This window comes from Canis lupus, chromosome 3, assembly GCF_011100685.1.
Source record: "Canis lupus familiaris isolate Mischka breed German Shepherd chromosome 3, alternate assembly UU_Cfam_GSD_1.0, whole genome shotgun sequence".
Lineage (NCBI taxonomy): Eukaryota > Metazoa > Chordata > Mammalia > Carnivora > Canidae > Canis > Canis lupus.
Genome location: NC_049224.1, coordinates 65,287,097 through 65,312,477, shown reverse-complemented (window position 1 = coordinate 65,312,477; position 25,381 = coordinate 65,287,097). Strand labels below are relative to the sequence as shown.

Sequence of the window (25,381 nt, the reverse complement as noted above, 5' to 3'; positions counted from 1 at the left end):
CTGGCTGTGCAATCAAAGCAAGCACCTATGCTTTTAGGTGCTGTGACACCCTCACAGTGTGGCCATGAGCACATGCACTGCTGCATTTCAACACTCAGCTGGGCACACAATCAGTATGCAATAAATAATAGTTGTTGTTGCAGTGTTGTTGTTATTCTTACCTCCAACTTCTATAAAACCATAAGGAAAGGTCTTACTTGGCCCCTCTGATGGAGAGGAGCCTGAGTGTGGACCCTCAGAGTCCCTTGCTCAAGCTCACAGGACTGGTAAGAACTCAGGTCCAGATCAATCTGATTTCAGAACACATGCTTAGTCTATCACATTTGGAAGAGTTGGTGGGGTGTTTTAAGAAATGGTGGTTTTGTTTGCTTGTTTTCCTGTTTGATGATTAATTAGATTATCATTTAGGTTTCATTTAAGTATGTTGAGATAAATTGCTTGTGTCTATCATAACATTCAAAATTCTCTCTTCAGTGAATTCATAAATAAAATGGAACTTTAGTCAATAAATGATTGTTCTTGGTGGCAAATACAATTGTTCTTACTCCCAAGTTCATAATTCCCACAAAAACATAATAAACAAGTAGATGATCTGGAAAGTGACCATAGCAACATATTCTGTGATTATACTTACTAGTGTGAGTTCATCAGCAGGGTAAGTATAACCGGGATTACATTTTCATTTCTGTCTTTGACTTTCTAAGATAAGTCTCAAAGTAAGTTCTGGCTTATTTTGACCTTTATCTTTCTAAGCTCTCCTTCCAACATGATGCTTCTTAATGTCACTGAAAGAAATATTAAAAAGAATAGGCCATATTACCTAGAGCATAGTCTATTCCATGTAGAGTTTTCAAATCATGCTTCAATTACTATATTTAAATCAGTGGTAAGAAAGTACAAATGTCACCTCCATTTTTTCCTTTTTAACTATTTGTCTTCCCATAGAAGGACAGAGCACAGGGCTGGCCTTCCTGACTAGTCTCTTTTTCTGGATTTTCACAGCAGGATCACCTTTCCTATTGCACAGCCCCAACAAATCTCTGCTCCTTGTTTTTCTTCCTGTGAGGAGGAAGTTGCCACTGGCAAAGCACCCAAAGTCCAAGCAGACTGTGGGCAGGGTGCAGCCCCACCTGCTCAGACTCTCAGTGGTACCCTGAAACCATCCTTTCTGTGCCAGTGTAGGGGGGTGAGCACCCACATCCATCTCTGGCTCTCTTTATTCAGTGAACCAAGGCCATGAGGTGCTGTTCAAAGACAGAAGAGCATGACCCTGGAGCCAGAGAAGCCAATCAGTTGATTCTGGTCCCTTATCTACATGTGTACATAGTTGTTTTTTTTTTTTAATATTTTAAAATATTTTGTTACATATAGTTTTAAAGTTATATTAAGTTATACTAAATATTTTAAGATAAGATATATCTTAAATCTATTTTGAATACATATATTAGATCTTACATACACTGTGTATATAAGCAATCCTATTTCCAGTTGGCACCTAGTACTGATACTGATAGAAATCTCTCACTTTTCAGCCTGTATCTTTGCATAATATGAGGGAAGCATGCATACCAAAAGATGAACTTTACAATTTTTTTTGCAAAAATGATTTGGGGTACTTTTTAGAGCTAGGACAGTAATATAATAGCATCTACCTTATAACTATGATATTTTAACTTATTTTTGTCCTTAAACGAATCCAGGATGTTTCAAGTCTCAGTCCCAGCTTCTGTTGCCAAAAGCTCACTGCTAGGTTCCTTCAGATACAGTCTGCCCATGGCCACCTAAAGTTGTGCCCCTTCTGTTTTCTATAGGTTGCTACCAGCGGTGAATCCTATGTCCCTGATTTCTTTCGACTGGAACAGCTGCAACAAGAATTTAACTTTGTCTCAGATGAGGAATTAAATAGATCTAAACGATTCAGGCTTCTTTGTCTTAGAAGCCAAGAGGTGCCAGAATTCCGAAATTATAAACAAATTCCAGCATATGACCGAGAAATTATGGAAAAAGTATTCCAGGTAAGAAATTGCCATGGAGGAATTAATAAGATAATTAACCAGCTCAGTCCCGTTCGGTATACTATTACCTGTGTATTTTCTTGCTGTCGTGTTCTCAGTAGTGATACTGGTTTCTCGTTTATAGTACTTACCATAACCTTTCCATTCTTTTTCTTTTTTTTTTTTTTTAAAGATTTTATTTATTTATTTATCAGAGACACACACAGAGAGAGAGAGGCACAGGCACAGGCAGAGGGAGAAGCAGGCTCCATGCAGGGAGCCCGATGTGGGACTCGATCCTGGGTCTCCAGGATCAGGCCCTGGGCTGAAGTCGGCGCTAAACCGCCGAGCCACCTGGGCTGCCCCTCCATTCTTTTTCTTAAACCTAATGTCTAAATAATCTCTTTGCCCAATATAATGACATATCAACTAAGAAAAATTAGAACTGTAGGGTTGAAAAGTATCTTATGTGTTACTATGGGAAATGATCCTGCCACATTGCTCCTGTCAATTCAATGCCATTTTAACACATTAAGTTATTTACTGAGCATAATGCTTGGTAAGAGCTGGGGGAGAGCTGCTGGGGTCTCAGCCATCTCAGGTGGGCAGGGTGCACAGGTGAGGGGGTGCCCACAGGTGGGGAGACTTTGAGGAGCTACAGATAATGGGGTGAAGGGACAGGCCAATGAAAACCAGAAAGGCAAGTTAGTATTGATGAGGTAAGTGGAGAGCCATTAGAAATTGATACCACTGTGATTTTTTTTTATGTAAAAAATGTGGAAACTATTGAAGAATATTTTTGGCTACTTGGTTCTTTTTGTATTAGTTTGGATTCATGATAGTAAGAGATAAAAAGCCAACTTGAGCTACCTTGGGCAGCAAGGGAAGTTTATTGGATGATGAAATGACAAAATAGGGTTAAATATCTAAAGATGCATGAATGGCAGGAATTTATCTGTGCCTCAGTGAGGGCCGGGCCGGATGTAGAACCTGAATGCTGCCAGGACTTTTCTCTGTCCTGTCAGGGCTTCTTATTGGTCCCCATTGGAGACAGATTCTCTACTTGGCTGCATAGTCACCAACATTATCCAAGTTCACATCTAGTTACTTCAGCCAGCAGAGAGAGATGTGTCTTCTTGTCCCAAGCTTAAAATTCTTGGGAACAGCTAGGGGCACCTGGGTGGCTCAGTCAGTTGAGCATCAGCCTCTTGATTTCAGCTCAGGTCATGAATGCATCCCCCCATTGGGCTCTTCTGAGCAGGGGGTTCTGCTTGAGAATTCCCTCCTTCTGTCTCTCCCCCCACACTCCCATGCTTGAGGGTGCTCTCTCTCTCTTTCAAATAAATAAATATTTTTTTAAAAATCTTGGAACAGCTGGCTTATATTGCCCAGGCTAGGTTAGGAGCCACCCTGGGCATTCAGCTGTGACTAGAGAAGGACTGAAGCAGAACATGGCAGCTTCCTGGGCCCATGAGGGATTTTATGATAGATAGAGCAAAGTCAGCAGCCTAAGAAGACAACACTAACACTCATACTCTCCTCCAAGTGGGTGACCCAAGTCAGCTGCAGCCAGATGCTATTTACTATTTTTGCAATTGCTCTACTTAAAATAGAAAAGACAAAAATGTAAGCCGAGGTTTGGGCTAAGTTGCTTGGGTGAGGTAGCATGGCCTCTTATGCTATAATTGCTCTACAGAATTATCTTCTACTGGGATCCCTGGGTGGCGCAGCGGTTTAGCGCCTGCCTTTGGCCCAGGGCCCGAACCTGGAGACCCGGGATCGAATCCCACGTTGGGCTCCCGGTGCATGGAGCCTGCTTCTCCCTCTGCCTGTGTCTCTGCCTCTCTCTCTCTCTGTGTGTGTGTGACTATCATAAATAAAAAATAAATAAAAGAATTATCTTCTACTTATAAGGCAGTTCAACCAACTGGTACCAAAACCTACATACTGCATCAAAGATCAATTTTGAGCCAAAAATTAAGAAGAAGGTGGAAGAAGCATTTAGAACCATAACTTATTACTTAAATCACATGTGATAAATTCATCTCAGGATAAATTCTTTAATCTCACATGGGAGAATAATAATAATTTACAATCATAAAATTAATCCTTTTTAATTTTAGGACTATGAAAAACGTTTACAAGACAGAAATGTAATTGAAACCAAGGATCACATAGATACTCATAGGGCCATAGTAGCCAAGTACCTCCAACAGGTAAGGAAAATCACTTTACAGAATCCTCATAGGGGGAAAATAGCCAGCACCCTATCATGAGGGAAAGGTGGTGTCTATCTTTCTAAGTTATCTGTGGGTTATTTAAAAGTTACTTAACCTCTGTAGACTTATTTGCTCATAATTACAGATATGGAATTAACAGCCATCTTCATCTTTTGAACATATGAAATACTAGGATGTGTCTCAGTTCATTAACAGTGGTTATCTTAAGTGGGGCATGATTGCAAGGGACACGATTTCTAAGTCATGATTTCTCTCAAATTTGCATGTTTGCATCATATCACCTTTGTAATGAAAAAATTTTATAAATCACATACTAACTACCCTAATGCACTAAAAACTTGAAGTATCCATTTGCCCTTTCTTCTTTTAATAAATGTAACTTGTAGGAAATGCTGTAGTCACTATAGTACATTTTTTTCACCCAAATGATCTACTCTGGGTTCCTTATTAAAAAAAAAAAAAAAAAGATTTATGACATTTAAGAGGTCCTCTATTTGATGAATAATTAGAAAGTAATTCAGTCTGAATAGAGGAAGAAGAATCTGAAATGTGTGTGCTTCAAGACTGGTCTTATATTTTTCCAATTGTTCATTCATTCAGCAGAATTTTACTTATCATCCACTAGAAACTTTCCCAGGTCCCTCAAATAAAGCAGTGAATGGAAAAGAACTCCCTCTGCCTTAGGGAGCTTACATTAGTGAGCAAAGCGGGATGATTTGTATAAGAAGAGGTCAGTACTGGGGAGAAGTGAAGTCTTGAAGGAGTCTAGGCAATGAGCCCTAAAGTCAATGGACCAGGAACATTTTAAATAAAACCACCTGCCTGAGTTGAATGGATAAAGAAGATGTGGTGTATATAGACAATGGAATACCACTCAGCATCAAAAAAACCGACATCTTGCATTTGCAACAATGTGGATGGCCCTAGAGGGTAGTATGCTAAGTGAAGTAAGTCAATCAAAGAAAGGCAATTATCATATGATTTCACTCATATGTGGAATTTAAGAAACAAAACAGAAGATCATAGGGGAAGGGAGGGATAAATAAAAAGATGAAATCAGAGAGGGAGACAAACTTCCTAAGAGACTCTTAAACATAGGAGGGTCACTGGAGGGGGTGGGGTGGAGTCCACATTAAGGAGTGCACATGATGTAATGAGCACTGGGCGTTATATAAGACTGATGAATCACTGACCTCCACCTTGGAAACTAATAATACATTTTATGTTAGTTAACCGAATTTAAATTAAAAAAAAAAAAAACACAATTATCTGTCCTCAGGTTAGAGAATCAGTAATAAATCGTTTCCTGATTGCAAAACACCATTTTCTTCTTTCGGATTTGATAGTAGAAGAAGAAGTTCCTAATATCAGGTAAAAGCAAACAAATCTTTTGTTTCTTATAAATATTATTTTTATGGTATTAAACTAAAATTTTTATGTAAATAGAAGATTTTATCCTTGTATGGGATGCTTTTGGGCCCCAGTAAGGCTAGGAACTGGTAAAACCTGATTAATGCCTCATGGTTAAATTAGTTGGGGGGCTTTGTTGAACAGGTCACAAAGATGCTCTCTATCACGCCCAATACACATCTCATCTCCCACTGTGCCCAAGTCAGCTTCACCAGCCTTTGCCACTTCCCCGCTGCAATCAGACTAAGTCTGACAGCATTTCCCTCCTGCACAGGCTCCTGTGTTCCACCTCCCTCTGCTAGACTGCTCCATAGTCCACCCCCGCCCCTGCCCGGCACAGGACTGAGGGGGTGGCTCAGAATAAGCACTAGGGTTCCAGGTGGAGGGGGGAGACTGAGAGCTGCTGTGTGTTTGGTGACGGGGCAGGGGCAGCAGGGAAAATGAATATTTATATAGAAGTTGGGATTCCATTGCATTTGCTTGATTATCTCTGTTACTTAGAATAATCCTCAAATTGTCTCAACTCAAGGTGGAGGCATAAAATACAAAAAAATAACTTTCTGTATTGGTGGTCTTGTGCAGTGCATTAACTTCCTGACTTGTTCTGTGATTATTAAATCTATTGGTCTCCTAAAAAGTTAATTTCCTATGCATGTACTTTCTCTCCACCACCAAGCTAAGAAGGAGACAAAAAAAAAAAAAAAAAAAAAAAGTCCATCCATGGCAGCCCCTTTCTTTGACTTGGCCTCTATCCATATACCGGAGGTTGTACCCACATACACTCATGCAAACCCTCCCTCTTTATTCCAGGCTCAGAGTCCAGTCACTGAATGTGTTTTTTTTCAGTCATGAAAATTATACTTTAGAATAGATGGTGATTTTTCATGCTGTTTTTCCATTTCTTTTCTTTCTTTTTCTTTGTCTGCTTTACTTTCTGCATTAAGTTCTGAAGGCTCAGGGTATGTTCTTTCTTCTTTTAATTTTGGTTTGTTCTTAGCATTAAACTAAGATGTTTTTATATTTAATGGTCCCAACCACCAAGATGTTCCCATGCTGACTGCTAGCAGGGCAGCAAAGAGCTGCCTCTAGGGGAAGGGAGGGGAGGAATTTTGACAAAGAGAAGGGATGTGCCATGTTAGGATCCCCTGGCCATGGTGTCTCTCTGAGGTTTCCAAATTTGGGTTAGTGGGGGTCCTGGCAGAGTGATTAATAAGATGGGCTTCATTTGCAGCAACATGAACCCTGAGGGCGTTATGCTAAGTGAGATAAATCAGACAGAGAAAGACAAATATGGTACGAGCTCACTTATATGTGGAATCTAAAAAAGCCAAACTCATAAAAACAGAGTAGAATGGTGGTTATCAGTGGCTAAGAGGTGGGAACATCGAGGAAATGTTGTCTAAAGGTAAAAGCTCACAACCAGTAGATTAAATAAGTTCTGGAGATCTCAAGCATAGCATAGTGAATATAGTCAATACTGTATTGTAAGTTTCAAAGTTACTAAGTGCTTTAATCTTCATTGTTTCCCCCCTCAACCACCCCCCCCCAAAAAAGTAATTATGTGAAGTTATAGTGGTGTTGGCTAACTCCACAGTGGCAATTATGTTCCAATATGTAAATGTATCAAACCAACACATTGTATGCCTTAAATTTACATGTTATATGACAATTACATCTCAATAAAATAAAATTAAAAATAATAAAATGTAGATAATAAGTCACATACAGAAAAGAGATTTGCAGTGTCACTCTCCTCACATTCCTCCTAGTTATTTTTCATAGCTTTCCATTATGTTAACATGTAATGGGCCTGCTCTTAAGTGAGTTAAAAATAAAATAAGACTTTTCAAAAGAGGAGGGAACTGTCTGTTTAGTCAGAGTGACCTGAGGTGGAACCCCAGCTCCCTCTTACTTAGGAGCCTTCAGCAAATCCTGTCACCTCCCAGAGCCTCCAGTTTCTTCATATGAAAAGTGGGGTAAATGTTACCCTTGTCAGGATTAGAACTATTCTATGTAAGGCACCCAGCACTCTGCTTGATCTGCAGAAGGTGTTGATAAATGGCAGCTACTCTGTGTCCTCGGGACAGAAGGCCCTGGGGAACAAGCGGGAGCCCATCGGGAGCTGTCACCTCCCCAGCTGGCATGTGCCCCTTGGAAAGAGGCCCCCAGACAGGCAGGCTGCTTGGCAGCTCCGTGCTCGCAGGGAGACAGGGCAGCCTGAGGCCGGCTCTGCACAGCTGGCTTTGTCCTGCGCTGTCTGGCACAGTGTCAGCTTGCAGATACAAAGTCACATCTGTGCTTCTGTTCAGTCTCTGGGCTGGAATTTAATTATCCGCTTCATGGCCCTTTGTCCCACCATGATTCACTGACAGTGCTTCCATCCTCTTGGAAGTGTTTATCGGATTTCACCTCAGTGAGAAGGAGGGAGAGGAGAGGGATCCTCCTGCCCCTCCCCTTCCTCCTGCATCATCACTGCCATCATGTCACATCATATTTAGAGCATCCACCAAGTGCTAGACCAGTGCCAGGGTGCTTTGCATACACCCCTTCCCTTTATCCTCTGCACAATCCCAAGAGGTAGGTATGATTATCCCCCATTTTACAGCTGAGGAAACAGAAACAAAGAGGTGAGATAATTTGCCCACGGTCAAAGAGTGGAGCCAGGAGTCCCATGGCTTTGTCTAATTCCAGAGGCCAAGGTACTCTAGGAAGTCCCAGGAAGGCTGTGATCACCTGCCATGTGATTGGAGCAGGCTAATGGCTAATGGGTGCTCTAGGGCTCAGGAAAGGGACACTCCTTCCAGCTGACATGGCTGGGCCCTAACGTGGTACAACCGCAGCCCCGGGCAGACAAAGAGGAAGTGGGGAAGGCACCCCATGTGCAGGACTGGCCTGGTCGAGCAAAGGCCCAGAGCAGGAGAGCACCTACACATCCGAGGGACCCAGGATGAGCAAGGCAGAGCACAAGGCAGGAAGCAAGAGCGACCCAAGCATACTTTTCTTCCTCTGATCAGTAGCAGCTAAAATCAACGTAAATGATCCACACCCAAGGATCTCCCCAGTCTCAGAATTTCTTGACAATTTCTACCCCTCCTTAAAAAGACAGAGTCATTCAGGGGCCTTTGAGGGACCCTGGGGGGAGAGTTTGGGAAATTGTCTCATAGCTTTCCAGACCTTTCCTTTCCTTAGAGTACTAATCCTGTTCTGTGATCATTAGCATTCTGGGGCTAAGCCTTTTCAAGCTGGCAGAACAAAAGCGACCACTAAGGCCAAGGAGAAAAGGTCGGAAGAAGGTGACGGCCCAAAACCTGTCCGATGGAGACATAAAGGTGTTGGTGAACATTATCCGGGCTTATGACATTCCCATAAGGAAGCCAACGACAAGGTGAGAGCCCTCCAGGTGGCCCTGGGATGGAAAGTACAGGGTCTGAGCCCTGAGGGTGGGAAATGGCTCTCAGATAAGTAGGTGTGAGCTGGGGCAGATACTCAAAGGGTTATGTCCCAGGTTCTAAACACACATGCTATGAGCATAAAAATGATCTGCTCAGAGACATGAGTGATGCCAACTATGTTTCACTACCCTGGGGCAATGGGGAATCCCTCAACCAGGGTAAGGTGAGCCTGAGTTTCTTGTTCCCTTTAGAGAACAGGGATGAGCGAGAATTAAAGAAAGAGCAAGTATTAAAACTTCTACCTCCTGGTGCCTTCATCAGTGTAATGAGGAAGGCTGACCTTTCTCGTCTCTTCACCAGGTTTCCCTCACTATGCTGAGGCTCTTTCACACAGATTATTTCACTTATTTCATGTTACTATTAATATCTCCATTTTACAAAAGGGAAAACACATGGGTGGCTTGTCCAGAGTCATCCAGCACCGTCTGATTCACAGAAGAGCACCATTCTGGCCTTTGGCATCTTCTTTCCTCTCTAGGATCCTCCTTTTCAAATTTATCCCCTATCCATTATTTTAAACTTTTTTTTTTTTTTTTTTTTTACTACCTAACTCTTCCACCCATTACATCTGATCATCACCAACTATTCCCACCATCTGATTGCTGGTAAATGTCCATTTAAGCTCTTGAATCTGCGCATAGCATTGCTTCCTCGAGTATAGCCACACCCCTTCACCTCAATTGACTCAAAGCTTAACTGTAGGAAGAAAAGCTGTTTTCTAAAATAATGTATAAGTGTTTCTCTTATTTTGGTCTCTATAGAATATTTTTTCCATGTAAATCTTTTGTTTTAATAAATAAGACATATTTATGGCTTAGATTTTAAATCACATTTACAGATGAGCGACACTCTAGACCCAAACAGGTTTACAGTGAAGCTACTATTGCTGGAAGGAATGCATGCCCCTCCCCCTAACCCCCATGCATTTTAAGCCTAAAGAACAGACTTAATGTCAGAGAACGCCATACATATCACCCTCTAAACTCTAGAACTGAAAGCGGAAGACTAGAGGAAGAGTGGAGACTTGGTGAAGCTCCCATAACCACCATCTGATATCCTTACCTTCATGCTACAGAAGCAAATGAAAGTTGTGCTACTTTTAGATAAGCTAGGAAGGAGCTTACCTGATTGCATTAAGTGAAACTTTCATGGTTAACAATTAAGCTAAGGGCATTAGCTACAGAGAGTATCCACCAATAATACAGAATATTAGAACAGCGAAGAGGAAGCCACACAGATACCCTGTTTCTTCAAATATCAGAAACTTCCACATCACAGCAGGAGAGCAGTGGATGAACTCCACTTCTCCAAAGGTTTAGTCCAAAAACTTCCCGTTGGCATTTGCATCAGTAAGGCTCCTTGTACTTCTGGCATCGTCTGCTGGGCTACAAGATCCAGCCGGCTTTCTAGGGTATTGGAAACTTTTATTTTACGATCCCCATTATAGATCTCAACTCCACCGGCTGTTTCCTCAGGCAGGTAGGCCCCCTGATCAGTTTGGACATCAATATCTTTTTTGGTGGAAATTTTGTACGTAGGAATCACTTTTTGCACTGCAGCCTTTACCAGAGGGAAATCCTGTTTCCTGCAACGGATAAATCATCCGGGGTTCCAACAATTGGCACAAACCCTGAAGGACCAGTCCATCCAGTAGCACATGGTACCTGGTTGTATCTTTTACCACCTTGCTGAGTCTCTGTTTTGCTTTATTTGGTAGGCCTGTGATAAGGTCATCTCTTGCTCTGAGGACTTTGAGCCTTGCTTGATTCATCAAATTAGACATCTGAATTTTCTTCTGCTGCTCGATCCACCTTTCTTTCTTCTCATAGTATTCCATCATCTTCAGTCTTTGGGTTTGCACAAGGCGACCTTTCTCAATGTTGAGCTCTTCGTCTGCCTTCACATCTACTTCCTCTGCTTTCTCATTGGCTTCTTGTTCAATGAAAGCCATCATATGCTTAATCTGTTCTTGCATGTCAGCACCGTTGAGGACCATGGCGAAAGCTGTGCTGGGCCAGAAGGCCACTGGCTTGAGCTTAGGTTGGAAGTGGGTGGTGGAAGGAAGGGGAAAAGAAAATCCAGTGGAGGTTTCATCTTCCTTTGCTTTATAATTCTGGCTTCCAGCTCCTATAGAATATTTTTTAGGTGTTAAACCATTTCATTCAAATTATAAGGAAGCTTAGTTGATCCTCTGTGTTATATATATGTGTAGGCTCATCAAGACAGCTCAGATATCAACTCTTGCATTAAGCCTGCCCAAATCTTAACCCTCTACCCTTGCATCCAACTAGATCAGATTTTTCATCTCTCTCTCTGTACTCTTACAGCCCATGCCCATCTCTATGTTCTAACGTGTGTCCCACTGTATCATGATTATCTGTTCACATGTCTGCTGGCCTTTTAGTTGGAGCTGAAGTGTGTCTGATTTGTCTCTGCAGCTCCAGAGTCTAACACAGGGCCTGAAATATAGTAGGCACTTCACAGATGTTTTGTAATACTGTAATCAAGTGGTGTTCCAAAGAGAAAAAGGGTTTCTCTGGCAATTGTTGTGTTAAATATTCCACTTTTATTGTCTCATGGTTTGTCTGATACCCTTATCCGTGAAAAGGTAAGATAATCTGGTAGAGACAGTTTATATTTTGCCCAGTAATGAATATGAAATACTTGGTAAACCATTAAGTTCAGTGCAAATACGCAGGTGTGTTGTTAGGATGAGGGGAGAGGTATCTGGGAGAGACTCTCTGGAGATGATCTTCATTTCCTTTTTTTAAGAATCCCAAAAAGGATGGGGTGCCTGCGTGGCTCAGTCCATTATGCATTCAACTCTTGATTACAGCTCAGGTCATGATCTCAAGGTCATGAGATCAAGCCCCATTTTGGGCTCCACACTGGATGTGGAGTCTGCTTAAGATTCTCTCTCTCCCTCTCCCTTTGCCCCCTCCCTCTATCTCCACCCTTACCACCCCTCGCTATCACCACCCCTCTGCCCCAGCTTGCATGTGAGCTCTCTCTTAAAAATAAGAATCCCAGGGCAGCCAGGGTGGCTCAGCGGTTTGGCACCCCCTTCAGCCCAGGGCCTGATCCTGGAGACCCTGGATCAAGTCGGATGTCGGGCTCCCTGCATGGAGCCTGCTTCTCCCTCTGCCTGTGTCTCTGCCTCTCTCTCATTCTGTGTTTCTCATGAATAAATAAATAAAATCCAAAAAAACCCACATCGTACAGCAAATTAAATCTATTAAAAAAGAATCCCAAAGGGAAATAGGGCAAGACCCATAGACCCTAACTCAAGCTAGGAATCCCTGAGATCCTTTTATCCCGGTGATGCCTGGTGGGCCCAGAGAAGGGTCTTATTAGAGAGTGCAGGGTCATAGAGAACACAGTGGGAGGCGTCTGGGTGGAGATAGGGCAGGCTGGCCAGGGTGCTTTCATTTGTTGGGGGGAAAAACAGATTCCTCACTCAGGCATTCTCTGGGAGCAGAGGAGTGGGAAGAGAACACTTTTCTCTGTTCCAGCCAGACATGCAGGTCTAGGGATGGAAGTTGGGGTGGCTCTATTAGTTACTAGGTCACAGAGAGGACCCATGCAGATGAAAAGCTTTCTGAAGTGTCAACAAACTTAAAGAAAATGTCTGTCACCAGAGCCATACCTCTTTGGAGAAGCTATCTTGCTGAGTATCTAATTGGATTTTTCTTGTCATTAATTTCTGTCATGCATTTCTTGCCCCTAGCAAATTCCAGCAGCCTTCAAGATCTTCAAGGACTTTCAGCGAGAAGCGTGCTGCTTCCCCAACCACACACAGCCCAACCCACAGTTCGGACTACCCCCTCGGCCAGGTGAAATACCTAGATGCTGGGTGACAGCTTAGAACCTTGCCCCTTGGGTGCCTGGGTGGCTCAGTCAGTTCAGCGTCTGCATTGGCTTGGGTTGTGATCCCAGGGTCCTGGGATGGAGCCTGCATTGGGCTCCCTGCTCCTCGGGAAACCTGCTTCTTCCTCTCCCCCCGCCTGCTACTCCCCTTAATTGTGCTCTCTCTCTCCCTCTCTCTCTCTCTCTCTCTCTGTCAAATAAATAAATAAAAATCTTAAAAAAAAAAAAGAAGAAGAAGAAGAAGAAGAACCTTGTCCCATCAGAACTGCCTACAAACTTTATAGTCTCTTTTCTGCTTCATTTTCTTTGGAAACACACTAGTCAGTAAACATATTCTACCTCTGCTAAGAACAAAATAATTCAACAATCTGTTATGGACGCTAATAACTTGCTCTTACATTTAAGGTTTTAGTACGTCCTTTTGTGGAAGTTTCTTTTCAACGAACGATTTGCCACACAACAACAGCAGAAGGACCAAATCCCAGCTGGAATGAAGAACTTGAACTTCCTTTTAGGTAAGAGTATTTTACTCTTTAGGTAACTGCAGGATATTTGAAAGAAATGTGAATAAAATGGAGCCCCAGGGGGAAATGACTACAGTGAAAGTTTCTGTAGCTCATGAGCCAGGACAAGATCAAAGAGTCTAACACTGAGTCCCATGCTGCTCCTGTGGTACCACAACTGACTCCAGTCAAGAGCAAAATGGGAAAATGTCCAACTTTTGAGACTCGGGTTCACTGTTGGGATACCCCCACACCTCTCCAGGCTCTGGCCTCTGTGGCCCAAAGCTTCTCATTCCCTTGGCCACAGGGCCCCTATACTACTTTTCTTTTATTCCTCATCTCCCCGACTCTGGAAGCTTCAAGTAAACTCCCCAGCCTGTAACTCTCTGCTTTTCATAATTACACTTTCTTCCTCACCAGAAATAATACATAGGCATTTAAAATTTTAAGTGATTTTTTATATTTACAAGACTCCCTTATTTCAGATCTTGAAGCAACCTTAGAAATGACCTAGTGCAACATTCATTCTACTTCTATAGAAATTAGGGACAGCTGGGTGGCTCAGTGGTTGAGCATCTGCCTTTGGCTCAGGGTGTGATTCCTGGGGTCCTAGGATTGAGTCTCATATCAATCCTAGGGAGCCTGCAGGGAGCCTGCTTCTCCCTCCGCCTGTCTCTGCCTCTCTCTGTGTCTGTCATGAATAAATAAATAAAATCTTAAAAAAAAAGAAAAGAAAAGAAAAGAAAATCCAAAGATGGAAGGTGACTTGCTTAAGTCCACATAGCATCTTAAAGACAGAGCAAGGATTAGAGCTAGTCCAGTCAGAAGACAGAGACACATATCACTGTTATGCACAGAATAAGCACAAAGAATGAGCAAACACAAAGGCAAATGCTCAACAAAATACATGCAACAGTCTTGGGCCAGGCCTGGCTGGACTCAGAGCAGGTGATATTATAGGAGATGAACCTCACCCCTGCACTGCTCTAGTTATCTGTGGAGAAAGTAAGTGGAAGGCAGGGACCATTCAACCAGCCTTATAATACCAGGAGGGAATGGTCTGCTGGAGAAGCATCTTCCAAAGCCCAGTTGCTTAGGAAACCTGCCTACTGGCATGAGTGTTAGCTGATGATCTTGAATATAGCCTGTCCACTGAGCCAGCTCAATCATGGCCAGCTGGCTCCTGGCAAAGTTCACCATGCAGGTTGGGGGGATGATGTGAAGCTTGGCAGGGCAAGCCAGCAGACAGGGGGTTTCTCTCTCTGCCTAGAGCCTCCAGTCGAATACCCCTTCCACCTGAGTATAGATATTATAATATCTCAGTGCAAAGACAAATATTTGAAATGAAAGCACTGCTTTTAATCTTCATATCTATGCTCGGATTTGAGTATTTTTCAAGTTTTGCTATTTGAGTGCCCATTCTTTCTATCTCACTCATTCTCATGGTCCCTGGTCACATGTGCCCATTTGCAGGGCTCCCAATGGGGATTACAGCACAACAAGTTTGCAGTCAGTGAAAGATGACGTGTTCATTAACATTTTCGATGAAGTGCTGTACGATGTCCTAGAGGTAAGTTCACAGTTTCAGGAAGACATGCACTCATGTTCATGTCCTCTACTCACTGTAAGTTAACACATACTCTTGGTGGTGTTTGAAATGTTTCAAACTTTACATGTATAAACAGGAAAGGGAGAAGGGAGGAAGAGAATTAGCTTTTTTATTTTCAACTGAGTGTCTGCTAGGTTCCAGGAATTGCACTGGGTGTGTTACACATATGGTCTTGATTCTAGAATAACTTTGTGAAGTAGATTGTTAAATCTCCAATTTAGTGAGTGCAGAAGGGTTAAGTGACTTTCCCAGGGTGGCAAAATGATTAGGTGTCTGAACCAGAACGGGATTGAGGTCTGTCTAACGTTGCCCATGGGCTTTCAGCTAAACCCCACCATTTTCCTGGGGCAGATTAAATAAATGAGTGGCTGGAGTTCTTAAAGTTACCGCTTCCTACTTTCCTTCAGGATGACCGTGAAAGAGGAAGTGGAATCCACACCCGTATTGAGAGACACTGGTTGGGAAGCGTGAAAATTCCATTTAGCACGATATATTTCCAAGCCAAGGTAAGGATCGAAGTCAGAATCCCATGAAACGAGGGAATGGCTGTATCCACTTCTGTTACAGCTTTCTTTGCAGGTCTCTACCCTCTACATTGAGAGAACCTGTGTGCAAGCCGCAGTTGGAAAGATAAAAAGCCATTGATCTTGTGTCATATTTGCGTGACTTGTAAAACATCCAATTCCTGCAGAGTTAGGAGTTAATGGAGAACTGTTCCAATCTGAGAATTTTTCTAACATTTAAATAGAAGTGAAGCAGAGGTGGGACAAAGCGGAAACTTGTCAAAATGACAAAAGTGGAGTGGATGTGTGCCTGAAAGTAATGTAAGGGGAACAATCAGGACAGTGATGGCTCATTTAATCACGTGCATTCTACTAATGTTTCTAGAGTGCTCACTATTTCAGACATGAAAAATGGTTGGTACAGGCTCGTTCAACTAAGACACCCTTCTTCAGAGTTTAATGATTTTGCTGAAGGGGACCCATTAGGTTAACAACTCTTGAATGATTTAGTAGCTCTAATCTGGGACAGTGAAAGATTCTGCAATGGCTTTAATACCCTAGTATTAAATCCATGGCAACAGGAGGCTTTGAGCCACTAATCCCCCACAGCTACAGAGGGGTCGGTTTAATTCCACAGGAGATGACCACACAGAGCAAGCGTCACCCCAGCCACAGAGTCTTCAGCAAGACCGAGGTTTGGATGGGTTGGAATCTCAGGGACAATTAGAATTACAATTCTCCCCCTAGACAAAGGGACAGTCAGTCTCAGGTAAAGCTTCCGTGATATGCTGGCCAAAAAATTTACATTTCCCTCTTTGAATAGATCTTAAATGAAAAAAAAATTTTTTAAGAGCACATGAGTTTGTAAACGAAACTGCCATTTATTTGGCGTTGCTGAATTTCACATTTGGAAGGGTACTCAGAGGTAATTACTCCAAATCCCTTCTTGATAAATGAATGTCCTTTACTGTATTGTGATAATGTCCATACTCTGAGCGTCTCTACAAACAGGGAACTCATGACTTCATGAGGCAATTTGATCTCTTTGCCAGGCTGTGTTATAAATTTCTTGCCATAATCTATGTGCTTCCCTATTCGTAGGTCCTGGTTTGGAGCTACATATAACATGTCGAATCCCAACTCACTACTAACAGTAGGAATAGCTATATTTAGACACACATTACAGGACGTTACTAGCTGATTTGTGTGTCACCTCAATTAAACCTCACAACAAGCCAGTCAGCTTTATTGTTCCCATTTTACAGATGAATAAACAGAAGCCTAGAGAGGTGAAGTCACTACTCAAATCCCAAAGCTTACAGCAGAGCAGGATTCAAATTTTCCCTACTTCCCACAATGCTCTCACATTGCTTATCCCTGGGGAATAAGACTGGTAAAAGGAGAGAGAACCATTCAAGTTTTGGGTTTATACATTTCAGTATTACTTTTGAGAATGATTTTATTACATTTGTCACTTAAAAATTTTATCTGACTCCAAAGCTTGTGCATTTCCATGTACCCACAGGGGACATTTGGCAGGATCTAGAAATACCTCTGTTTGTCACAACCAGTGGGAGAGAGTTATTGGCATCTTGTCAGTGCAGACCAGGGATGCTGTGGACACCCCACAGGGCGTAGGACAGCCCCCACCACAGACAATCATCAGGCCCCAGTATCAGCTGTGCCCAGGCTGAGAAACACTGTCTTAAATCCTTACACTTCAACTATTTGGAGATAGTTTCCCATCCTTTCTAAGTCATCTACCTATTTCCCAGATCAGATCTGCTCAGTTATTTCAGCTGCACATTTCACGGCATTATTTCTGTATCCTTTTCCCTGTACCCTCTCACCTGCCCTCCTGGTGCAGGCTCTGGGGGAAAGCACCGGTATAAGGAGGAAAATAAACAACAGCTCACTTAATACCTCCCTGGAAGGTGCAATCACTGAAAATTTAACTTCTTTCTCTGTTTCTCCTGAGACATAAATGCCACTAAAGACTGAAAGGAAATTAGATTCTCCGTAAGTATGTGAATTTCAAATTCCAGCTCTGAATATTTGTGTGGCACCAGACAGTCTTTAATAAATTTATTGTTGTGTTGGCTATGCAAAAGTGGAAATCCTTGTCTTTTGGAGCCTCTACAGAAACCAGGTCACTTTATATAAGTGACTTGTAGTGCATTAAGCCTGCATATATTGAGCACCTGCTGTATATACAAAACACTGCTATACATTGGAGAAGGGTGGTCTAAATGGGAGTGATATATAGATCTATTCACAGAGAAGTCAGGTATCCAGAACAAATGGATAAATATGCACACAACTATAAAGTCTGGCCGAACGTGTCACAGTAACAAACACGGACGATGCAAACCATGTGTGAGGCTGCTGGGGATAACAAAATAATTCACAAAGGAGACAACATCTGGCTCAAGTCTGAAAATAATGATGAATACTTTGCAAGGGGGGATAAAAAGCTGGGGCATTCCAGAAAAGGGGGAATGACTACTGGCCAACAATATTGAGTGCTGAGCATATGACAGCATTTTTCGGAGTGTTAGGTATCTATTCAGTCAGCACACCTAACTACCATACAAATAGGTACTTTATAAGTGCACAAGGTGAGGTACTTGGAGTGTAATCCAGGATTTGAACCCAGGTGACCTATTGTTACTGTCAATCTACAGAACTGATACATGCTCTGCTGACCTGTGCAGAGGCAGGGACATAGGCCTTCCTGTGAGAGATGGGGTGAGACCTGAAGGCCAGGCTGATCAGTCTTTATTGGACTCATCAATAAAGATGAGTCCATTTTCCATTTTTCCATTGGAAAACCACCAGTGTGTTTACCAAGTCATATGTTCTTCACAGATTGATGGAACATTTAAAATAGACATTCCCCCTGTTCTTCTGGGCTACAGTAAGGAGCGAAGCATGATTATGGAGCGGGGTTTTGACTCTGTACGAAGCCTGAGTGAAGGCTCCTACATCACCCTGTTCATTACCATCGAGCCTCAGCTGGTTCCCGGGGAGTTGGTTCGAGAAAAGGTAACACCACTTCCACTTTAGAATTGCATGTCTGATGTTGATGAGACACAACAGATGCTTGCTAGGCTATGCTTCGTAAATGCAGACTGCATGGCACATGCAGAGGTCTCCTTACACTGTCCATTCACTACTCTACGGTCTGAACAGAATATGAGATTGCAGATTTGTATCATTGAGCCAATAATTCGGTTGATCAACAACTTAAACTTTCAAGCAAGACAAACATAAACATGGTCCAGGTTTAGAAGAATTTTCTTAATGGAAGAAAAAATAGCGGACTCCTCTTTTATATTGATGTTTATTGGCAAGCATGCCAAAATACATCTCCATATCTAACCTCACATCCTTGGTTGTGCTGTGGGTTGAATCAATGTATAGGATCATAAGGCTAGATCTCCAGGGGTTACCTCATTTCAGTGCCTTCGGACAGAAACAAATAAATATATGCAAAAGTACCTCTAATTCTGAACCGATCTACAACTAAGAGTTTCCAGAATTTCCTTTTGTTGGCAACTGTGTCCCAACCCTTATAGCCAGGAGACACTTTCTCAATGTAACATGCTTATGCAGCATTGATGTGCGCTGCCTTCATTGGTCTGGGGAGAAAGTATTGATCATGACCTCTTTATTCTAAAAACTAATACAATCGGCACTACCACCACCACCATGTACTGAGTTCTTACTCAGTCCTCAGCACCGTGTCAGACATTTGACACGCGTGCTCTCTTAATACTCACAGCTGTACTGTACAGTTGGTCTCCGATTGAGACAGGAGGAAAACGAGGCTCAACTCTCCAGTTCATTCAGGCAGTAAATGCAGAGCTAACGATTAAAGGTCTGTCTGACTCGAAACTTTACATAGTCAAAAATATTTACTGAGCATCTTCTATGTGACAGGCATTTTTCAAGCATGGAGATACAGCAGCCTAGAAAAGCAGATAAAAATCCCACAGAGCTCACGTTCATGTTTAAACCCAGCTTGTCACCTACTAAAAACATCAACTGCATTCTCATGCTGACTCTATTATTACGACTCAGATGGAGATGGGGAAAAATGAGTACATTCCTCTTTCTTTTACAGTATTACAATTTGGTTCACAGGGAAAAATACTATTGCCCTTTGCAAGGATTATTGGAAAAATAAATCTACTAAAATTCAAATTAATCTTCTATGTTAGCCTTTGTCACTGACAGTGTGACAAAAACGTTCTCTAGAAAACATGGCAAAATATACGCATTTCAGAATATTTCTAGGAAGTGAAGTATGTATTCTGAATGTTTTTTCTTTATGTATAAATTCAAGAGAAAGCCAACAAGCATGTTGACATAGAAAAATGCTCTCAGACAAAAGATGATTTTGCTATTTCTATGTATTCCTAATGAAGAAAAAGCACTCCATCTGGAGGTGAGCTTACAAAACATGTGAAAGCAGTCTGTGACCTCGGCTGAAAGCCTGAAAACCAGAGCCGCCTTAGCACCTGGCGCAATTCCTAGCATTGACCCCCGTTGGGCTCTGAAAGGGCCCCCAGGTCCTGCAACCTTCCCTGCCTACAGCCAGGTAAACTAGGCTGTCCTTTGGTGGCATTTCACTGCCCCGCTGTGGCTGCATGGAGCATTTCTCTTAGGCCTCTGAAACAAGGGCTTAAAAAACCCTTTGGAGGACACAGGTTCTTTGCTGCTATTTGATGAGGAAGGCATGTGGACTGAGGCACTCAGATGTCCTAAACACAGTGGCAGAAAACACTACTCGGTGGTTCCCCTGCAGATGATTCAGGAGAGACAATCTCTCACCCTAAGATAATAGAGGCTACAACCTGGAACTGTTTTTCCACTTAATCAGCAACTTCCAGGATTAGCAGATCAGAGTCTTCCCTCCACGATCATCCCATGGGGACCCATTCCCTGTGACTTTTTAAATGGATTTACTCATGGAATTTTCGTAAGAATCGGTAGCAACTCCTGAAACTCCTACTGTAACTACATTGTCTTGATAAAAGTAAATTTTTAAAAATAGATTATTTCTGTTAATAAAGTCTTCCTCTCATTTCTTTTTTTCCTTCTTGCCTCTGATAGATGAATGACATGCTTAAAAAGGTATACCAAATATTCTGTTTTACATTCGTTGGTTAGTAGTTATTAGGCTTTCACTTAGCTGCTTTTTGTCCCTTGCCACTTTATGGAAGCTGCTAGGTCCTAGTATATGTGTGATCTCTTGACAATGAATCACAGACATCTAAAGTTCCTTAAAGGATGTCCAGCTTTGTCTTTTGGCCCATTTTTAGCTTTGAATGTAGGAAGTTATAGGTGTGCATGTAACCTGCATCCTGGGCACTATCTCTACTGTGTCCAAGCCTATAAAATCCATGAGCTACTTCTTACAGAGACAGTGCAGCTGTGACAATGATTTCTGATGGGTGGAGCTGTCATAGTGCAGCTATCCAAAGGGAGGTTTTAAACCCATTCAATTTTCTCTGACACTAACCTAGAGCTAAAAAATTGACCCAGTTAAGAAATCTTCCAAACTTCATGTTGAATCAAACTGAGAATTTGTCAGTTAGCCCTTAATTTGTTTTGTAATAACCCAACTTCCTTTATTTATTTATTTATTTATTTATTTATTTATTTATTTATTTTTATTTATAATAGTCACACAGAGAGAGAGAGAGAGGCAGAGACATAGGCAGAGGGAGAAGCAGGCTCCATGCACCGGGAGCCCGACGTGGGATTCGATCCCGGGTCTCCAGGATCATGCCCTGGGTCAAAGGCAGGCGCTAAACCGCTGTGCCACCCAGGGATCCCTTCTTTTTTGTTTTTTTGTTTTTTTTTTTTTACCCAACTTCTTTTAGTATTTAGCTTTCCTTTGGCACTTCTTGGATTACCAATACGGCATACTCCTCTTTAAATCACTGCATCGCTCTATTAAATGGCATCCTGATGACCTAAGCAAGTATTAATGGCCATTAATAATACTTACTTAAATGCTTACCTGTGTATGCTCAGTGCAAGAGGACCACAAGATGATTCAAGCATAGGCCCTGCTCTCATGAAGCACTAGATATGTACTCAAAAAACACAACAGCACATTCAGGCCCAAGTGGTAGGAAAAGTTTTAGACACCGTTTCTTCAATCTGTAAGTCCAATGGTCAGGACTGATTCAAGGTTTTTGCTGCTGTCTCTGGACAATGCCTATTTCTGCCTCTTAAGTGCTTCCTTAGCACACCATGTTTATCTCCATAGAATCTCTGGTCAAGTATTTCAAGTGCCTGACTTGAAATTATTATTAATGCTTTCCTCTAGACTAGAAGTTACTTGAGGGTACTGTTTCATACTCATTTATTCACAGTGCCTGGAACCTTTTAGACTCTCAGCAAACAATTGGATGTGTAAGTAAATGAATGAGTTTAAGGGAAATGGATGAATTCACTAGGTGCTTTGTTTCATACCACCCTTGTTTCCTAATTACCCATCTTTATAATAAAGTTATATTATTTCTGGGGTGACAGTTCTATCCCAGGAGTCGGTGACACACCCATACCAAGTAAGTCTTAGGAGCTCACCTTTTTCATTTATTTATATCTCCATCATAATGTCTGCTGGGCAGCTACCATGTGTTGGCACTATGGTGAGCAGTAGGTGGTTATGATGATGATGATATTCAAATTCAGATGTCAGGGACATCCCATGAGAATATATGGGAGGCTTCTGGAGGTGCTTCCTACTTAATCCCCACAACCGCCACCCCAATCCTTCAGGATGTAGCAATCAAATTAGAAACAAAAGCCACAGTCCAGCCCCAATGTAACAGTAATCAAGAACAACAGGGATAGCCTAGATTCAATTTGAAGTCATCAAAAAGTAAGGGGATATTTTCTATGCACTTGCTCATTCACTGAACAGTATTTGTGAAACAATTACGACATGTACTATGTGCCAGGTGGTACTAGTACTGCAGATAAAAAACAAGATCAGGGGTGCCTGGGTGGTTCTGTGGGTTAAGCATCTGCCTTCAACTCAGGTCATGAACCCAGGGTCCTAGGATAGAGCTCCACATTAGGCTCCCTGCTCAGCAGAGACCTTGCTTCTCCTTCTGCTTCTGTCTCTCCCCCAACTCGTTCTCTCTCTCTCTCTATCTCTCTCTCTCTCTCTCTCATGAATAAATAAAACCTTTAAAAAAAAGTCCAAATTTTAAAAATAAATAAATAAAAAATAAAAAAATTGTATTTGAGTTTGTCTTGAAACCCTTTGAAATGTAAGCAACTATATGTATACTTTTACACTAAGCAACAAAAATCTTGTAAAAACATTTAAATATCTGCTCTATTCAAACTTTTTTTTTAGCAATAATTTTAAGGGAAAAAGTCACAACATGTGTCTAAAGGCAAATGAAAATTGTTCTGTTTCATCTGCTTTGAGTTACTACCAGAAGTCTGGGAACTGGTAGCTCATCTTGGATCAAAGAAAGGCTTAAAATAAACATAATACATTTGTTCTTTTTAGTTGTTTCCATTTTCCCTGTGACCCATTACTATTATGTATTACATTGATTATGGATTCAAAACTTAACATACCAACATATATCTGTCAATTTGTTATGCATTTAACACGAGTTGCTCAAGCTTTGCATTTGATATGTTAGATTTCTGAAGCCCTCTCCGCTCTAAAACCAATGTCAAAATACACATAAAACTATTGCTTGGTCACATCAATCAAAATTAGTACATCATAGTTTATTTTTAGAGGTGTTTAAAGTTTCCATAGGGCTACTTGCCTATTGACTACTTTCTTTCAATTCTGTTCAATATATTTTAAGCATTTAATGAATCCACCTAATTTTTAGATTATAAATATAATTAAATAGAAGCATGACAATATTGTAAGGAGTCACTTAATCATAGTTCCTAAAAGCACATATGTAGTTCAGGTTGACTGTGGGTTTTCAACAAGTTCTGCTGTGTCTCCAGTAATCATATGTGACTCCATAATCTTTGTTTTTAAAGTTTGATTCTCAGGAAGATGAGAAATTGCTTCAAGCAACAGAGAAGTTTCAAACTGAATGTGCCTTAAAGTTTCCACATCGCCAGTGCCTCACAACAGTGACTGACATAAGTGGAAAAACTGTCTTTGTCACTCGTTACCTGAAGCCTTTAAACCCTCCACAGGAGCTCCTGGATGCCTGTCCCAACAATCCTCAGGCAACGGCAGTAAGTATTTCATAGCCAATCAGGGCTGCTGCTAAAAATGTGTTAAAATTTTAATATATTGCCCTCTTAATTACTCTATTTCATAGTACTTAAGTAGTCCCTATATTGAGATCATTAGTGGTGAAAGAAATGACTAACACTTTTTTATTACCCTGAGGCTCACTTTCTGTAGAAAAGTCTGAAGGTACCAGAGAGGGTAGTAATCCTTAGTTCATTGTTTCAGTGAATAATTATGCAGAGCTTCCTGTGTCCCTGGCACTATATTGGGTTCTGGAAATTAACATTTGGAAGATGCTTTACACTTTTGCAGTGTCTTACATAAACATGTCTTCATTATGTATCTTCCATCAGTTTTTGGGATTTGATCCTAGGCCTCTCACTTTAGAAATCATGCACATTCTACTATAGCAAGATAACAATTCAATATTATACTTAATATTATAGGCATCATTGAATTCAAATTAAGCAAATTATTTCCAAGATTTGAGGATGCACAACATGTAACTTCATCACCACAGAATATAACCATACTGGGCCATTAAATATATATGCACATTCTCTGGCTGCAAAGCACCCTACCCTGATGGGGTACCACACACGAACAGAAGTCATATGTTAAGCAGGCTATTTTTAAGTGAATACTGTAACCCATAACTATTTTAGTGAGTGGGTAGTATAGGGAGTAGTTGCTACTAATAAGTCATTAACATAATAATTTAGGAACACAGTGAAGATATATCTATTTGCAGATAAAGATATATCAAAAGAAAAACCTGTGTTCCACATTTCACTTGCTTTATTAATCAATTTTTATTAAAAACCATAATAGGGACTTCCCTCTATTCTTCTTAGCATAGTAAATAATGCAGAAAACTTCTCCCAGGAGAGAACGCTTAGGAGTAATGAATAAAATCTTTAAAAAATCTTTAAAATCATGGCTGACATAGAAATAAGGTGAAGGGGGAAACTTGAGAGACAGGAAATAGGAAACCACGAAGCAGATTTCATAAGGGTGAGAGCCTGAAATAGCATTTGCTCTGAGGTCATCTGATAATTCCTAATGCCTCAAATTGGGCTTCAAGACAGCCACAAGGCTATAGGGCAAGGAGTTAATACGTGGTGCCAGCGTAGGCAGAAGGGTTGAATTAGAGACTCAGGTACAGTTAGGACCATTGACAGGTAATGTCAACAGTGGCTAAATCAGGAACTACCCTGCAAGGAATTTTGCCTGTCTTAGTCTTGACTCTGGATGGAAGAGAAATGTGAAAAGTCTCTCCACAGAATTCCCAATCACTAAGTTGTATTTATTCACATTTGGGACTGGAATTTACACTGCCTGTAGGACCCCCCCAAAAAAACTTCAAATGAAAATATAATTGAAATTTAAATTAAATTTCCTCAGCCTTAAAAACAAACAGAAAAGGGATACTTGGGTGGCTCAGCAGTTGAGTGTCTGCCTTTGGCTCAAGGCGTGATCCTGGAAACCCGGGATCGAGTCCCGCATCGGGCTCCCTGCATGGAGTCTGCTTCTCCCTCTGCCTATGTCTCTGCCTTTC

General features: G+C 41.5%; 1 protein-coding gene and 1 pseudogene across 5 annotated transcripts in view; one reads left to right on the top strand and one right to left on the bottom strand.

Moving 5' to 3' along the window:
• Positions 1–25,381, top strand: part of CC2D2A (coiled-coil and C2 domain containing 2A) — a 136,520-nt gene that overhangs the window by 86,493 nt on the left and 24,646 nt on the right. For all 5 annotated transcript variants that reach the window (XM_038533339.1, XM_038533337.1, XM_038533335.1 and 2 more), the window contains 10 exons: positions 1,812–2,015; positions 4,118–4,210; positions 5,514–5,605; positions 8,862–9,029; positions 12,824–12,929; positions 13,369–13,478; positions 14,940–15,036; positions 15,483–15,581; positions 18,447–18,623; positions 23,622–23,825. In XM_038533339.1, the coding sequence (XP_038389267.1) occupies positions 1,812–2,015; positions 4,118–4,210; positions 5,514–5,605; positions 8,862–9,029; positions 12,824–12,929; positions 13,369–13,478; positions 14,940–15,036; positions 15,483–15,581; positions 18,447–18,623; positions 23,622–23,825 (1,350 nt within the window). The remainder of the gene's footprint in view (positions 1–1,811; positions 2,016–4,117; positions 4,211–5,513; positions 5,606–8,861; positions 9,030–12,823; positions 12,930–13,368; positions 13,479–14,939; positions 15,037–15,482; positions 15,582–18,446; positions 18,624–23,621; positions 23,826–25,381) is intronic.
• LOC100685050 lies at positions 10,412–11,092 on the bottom strand (annotated as a pseudogene).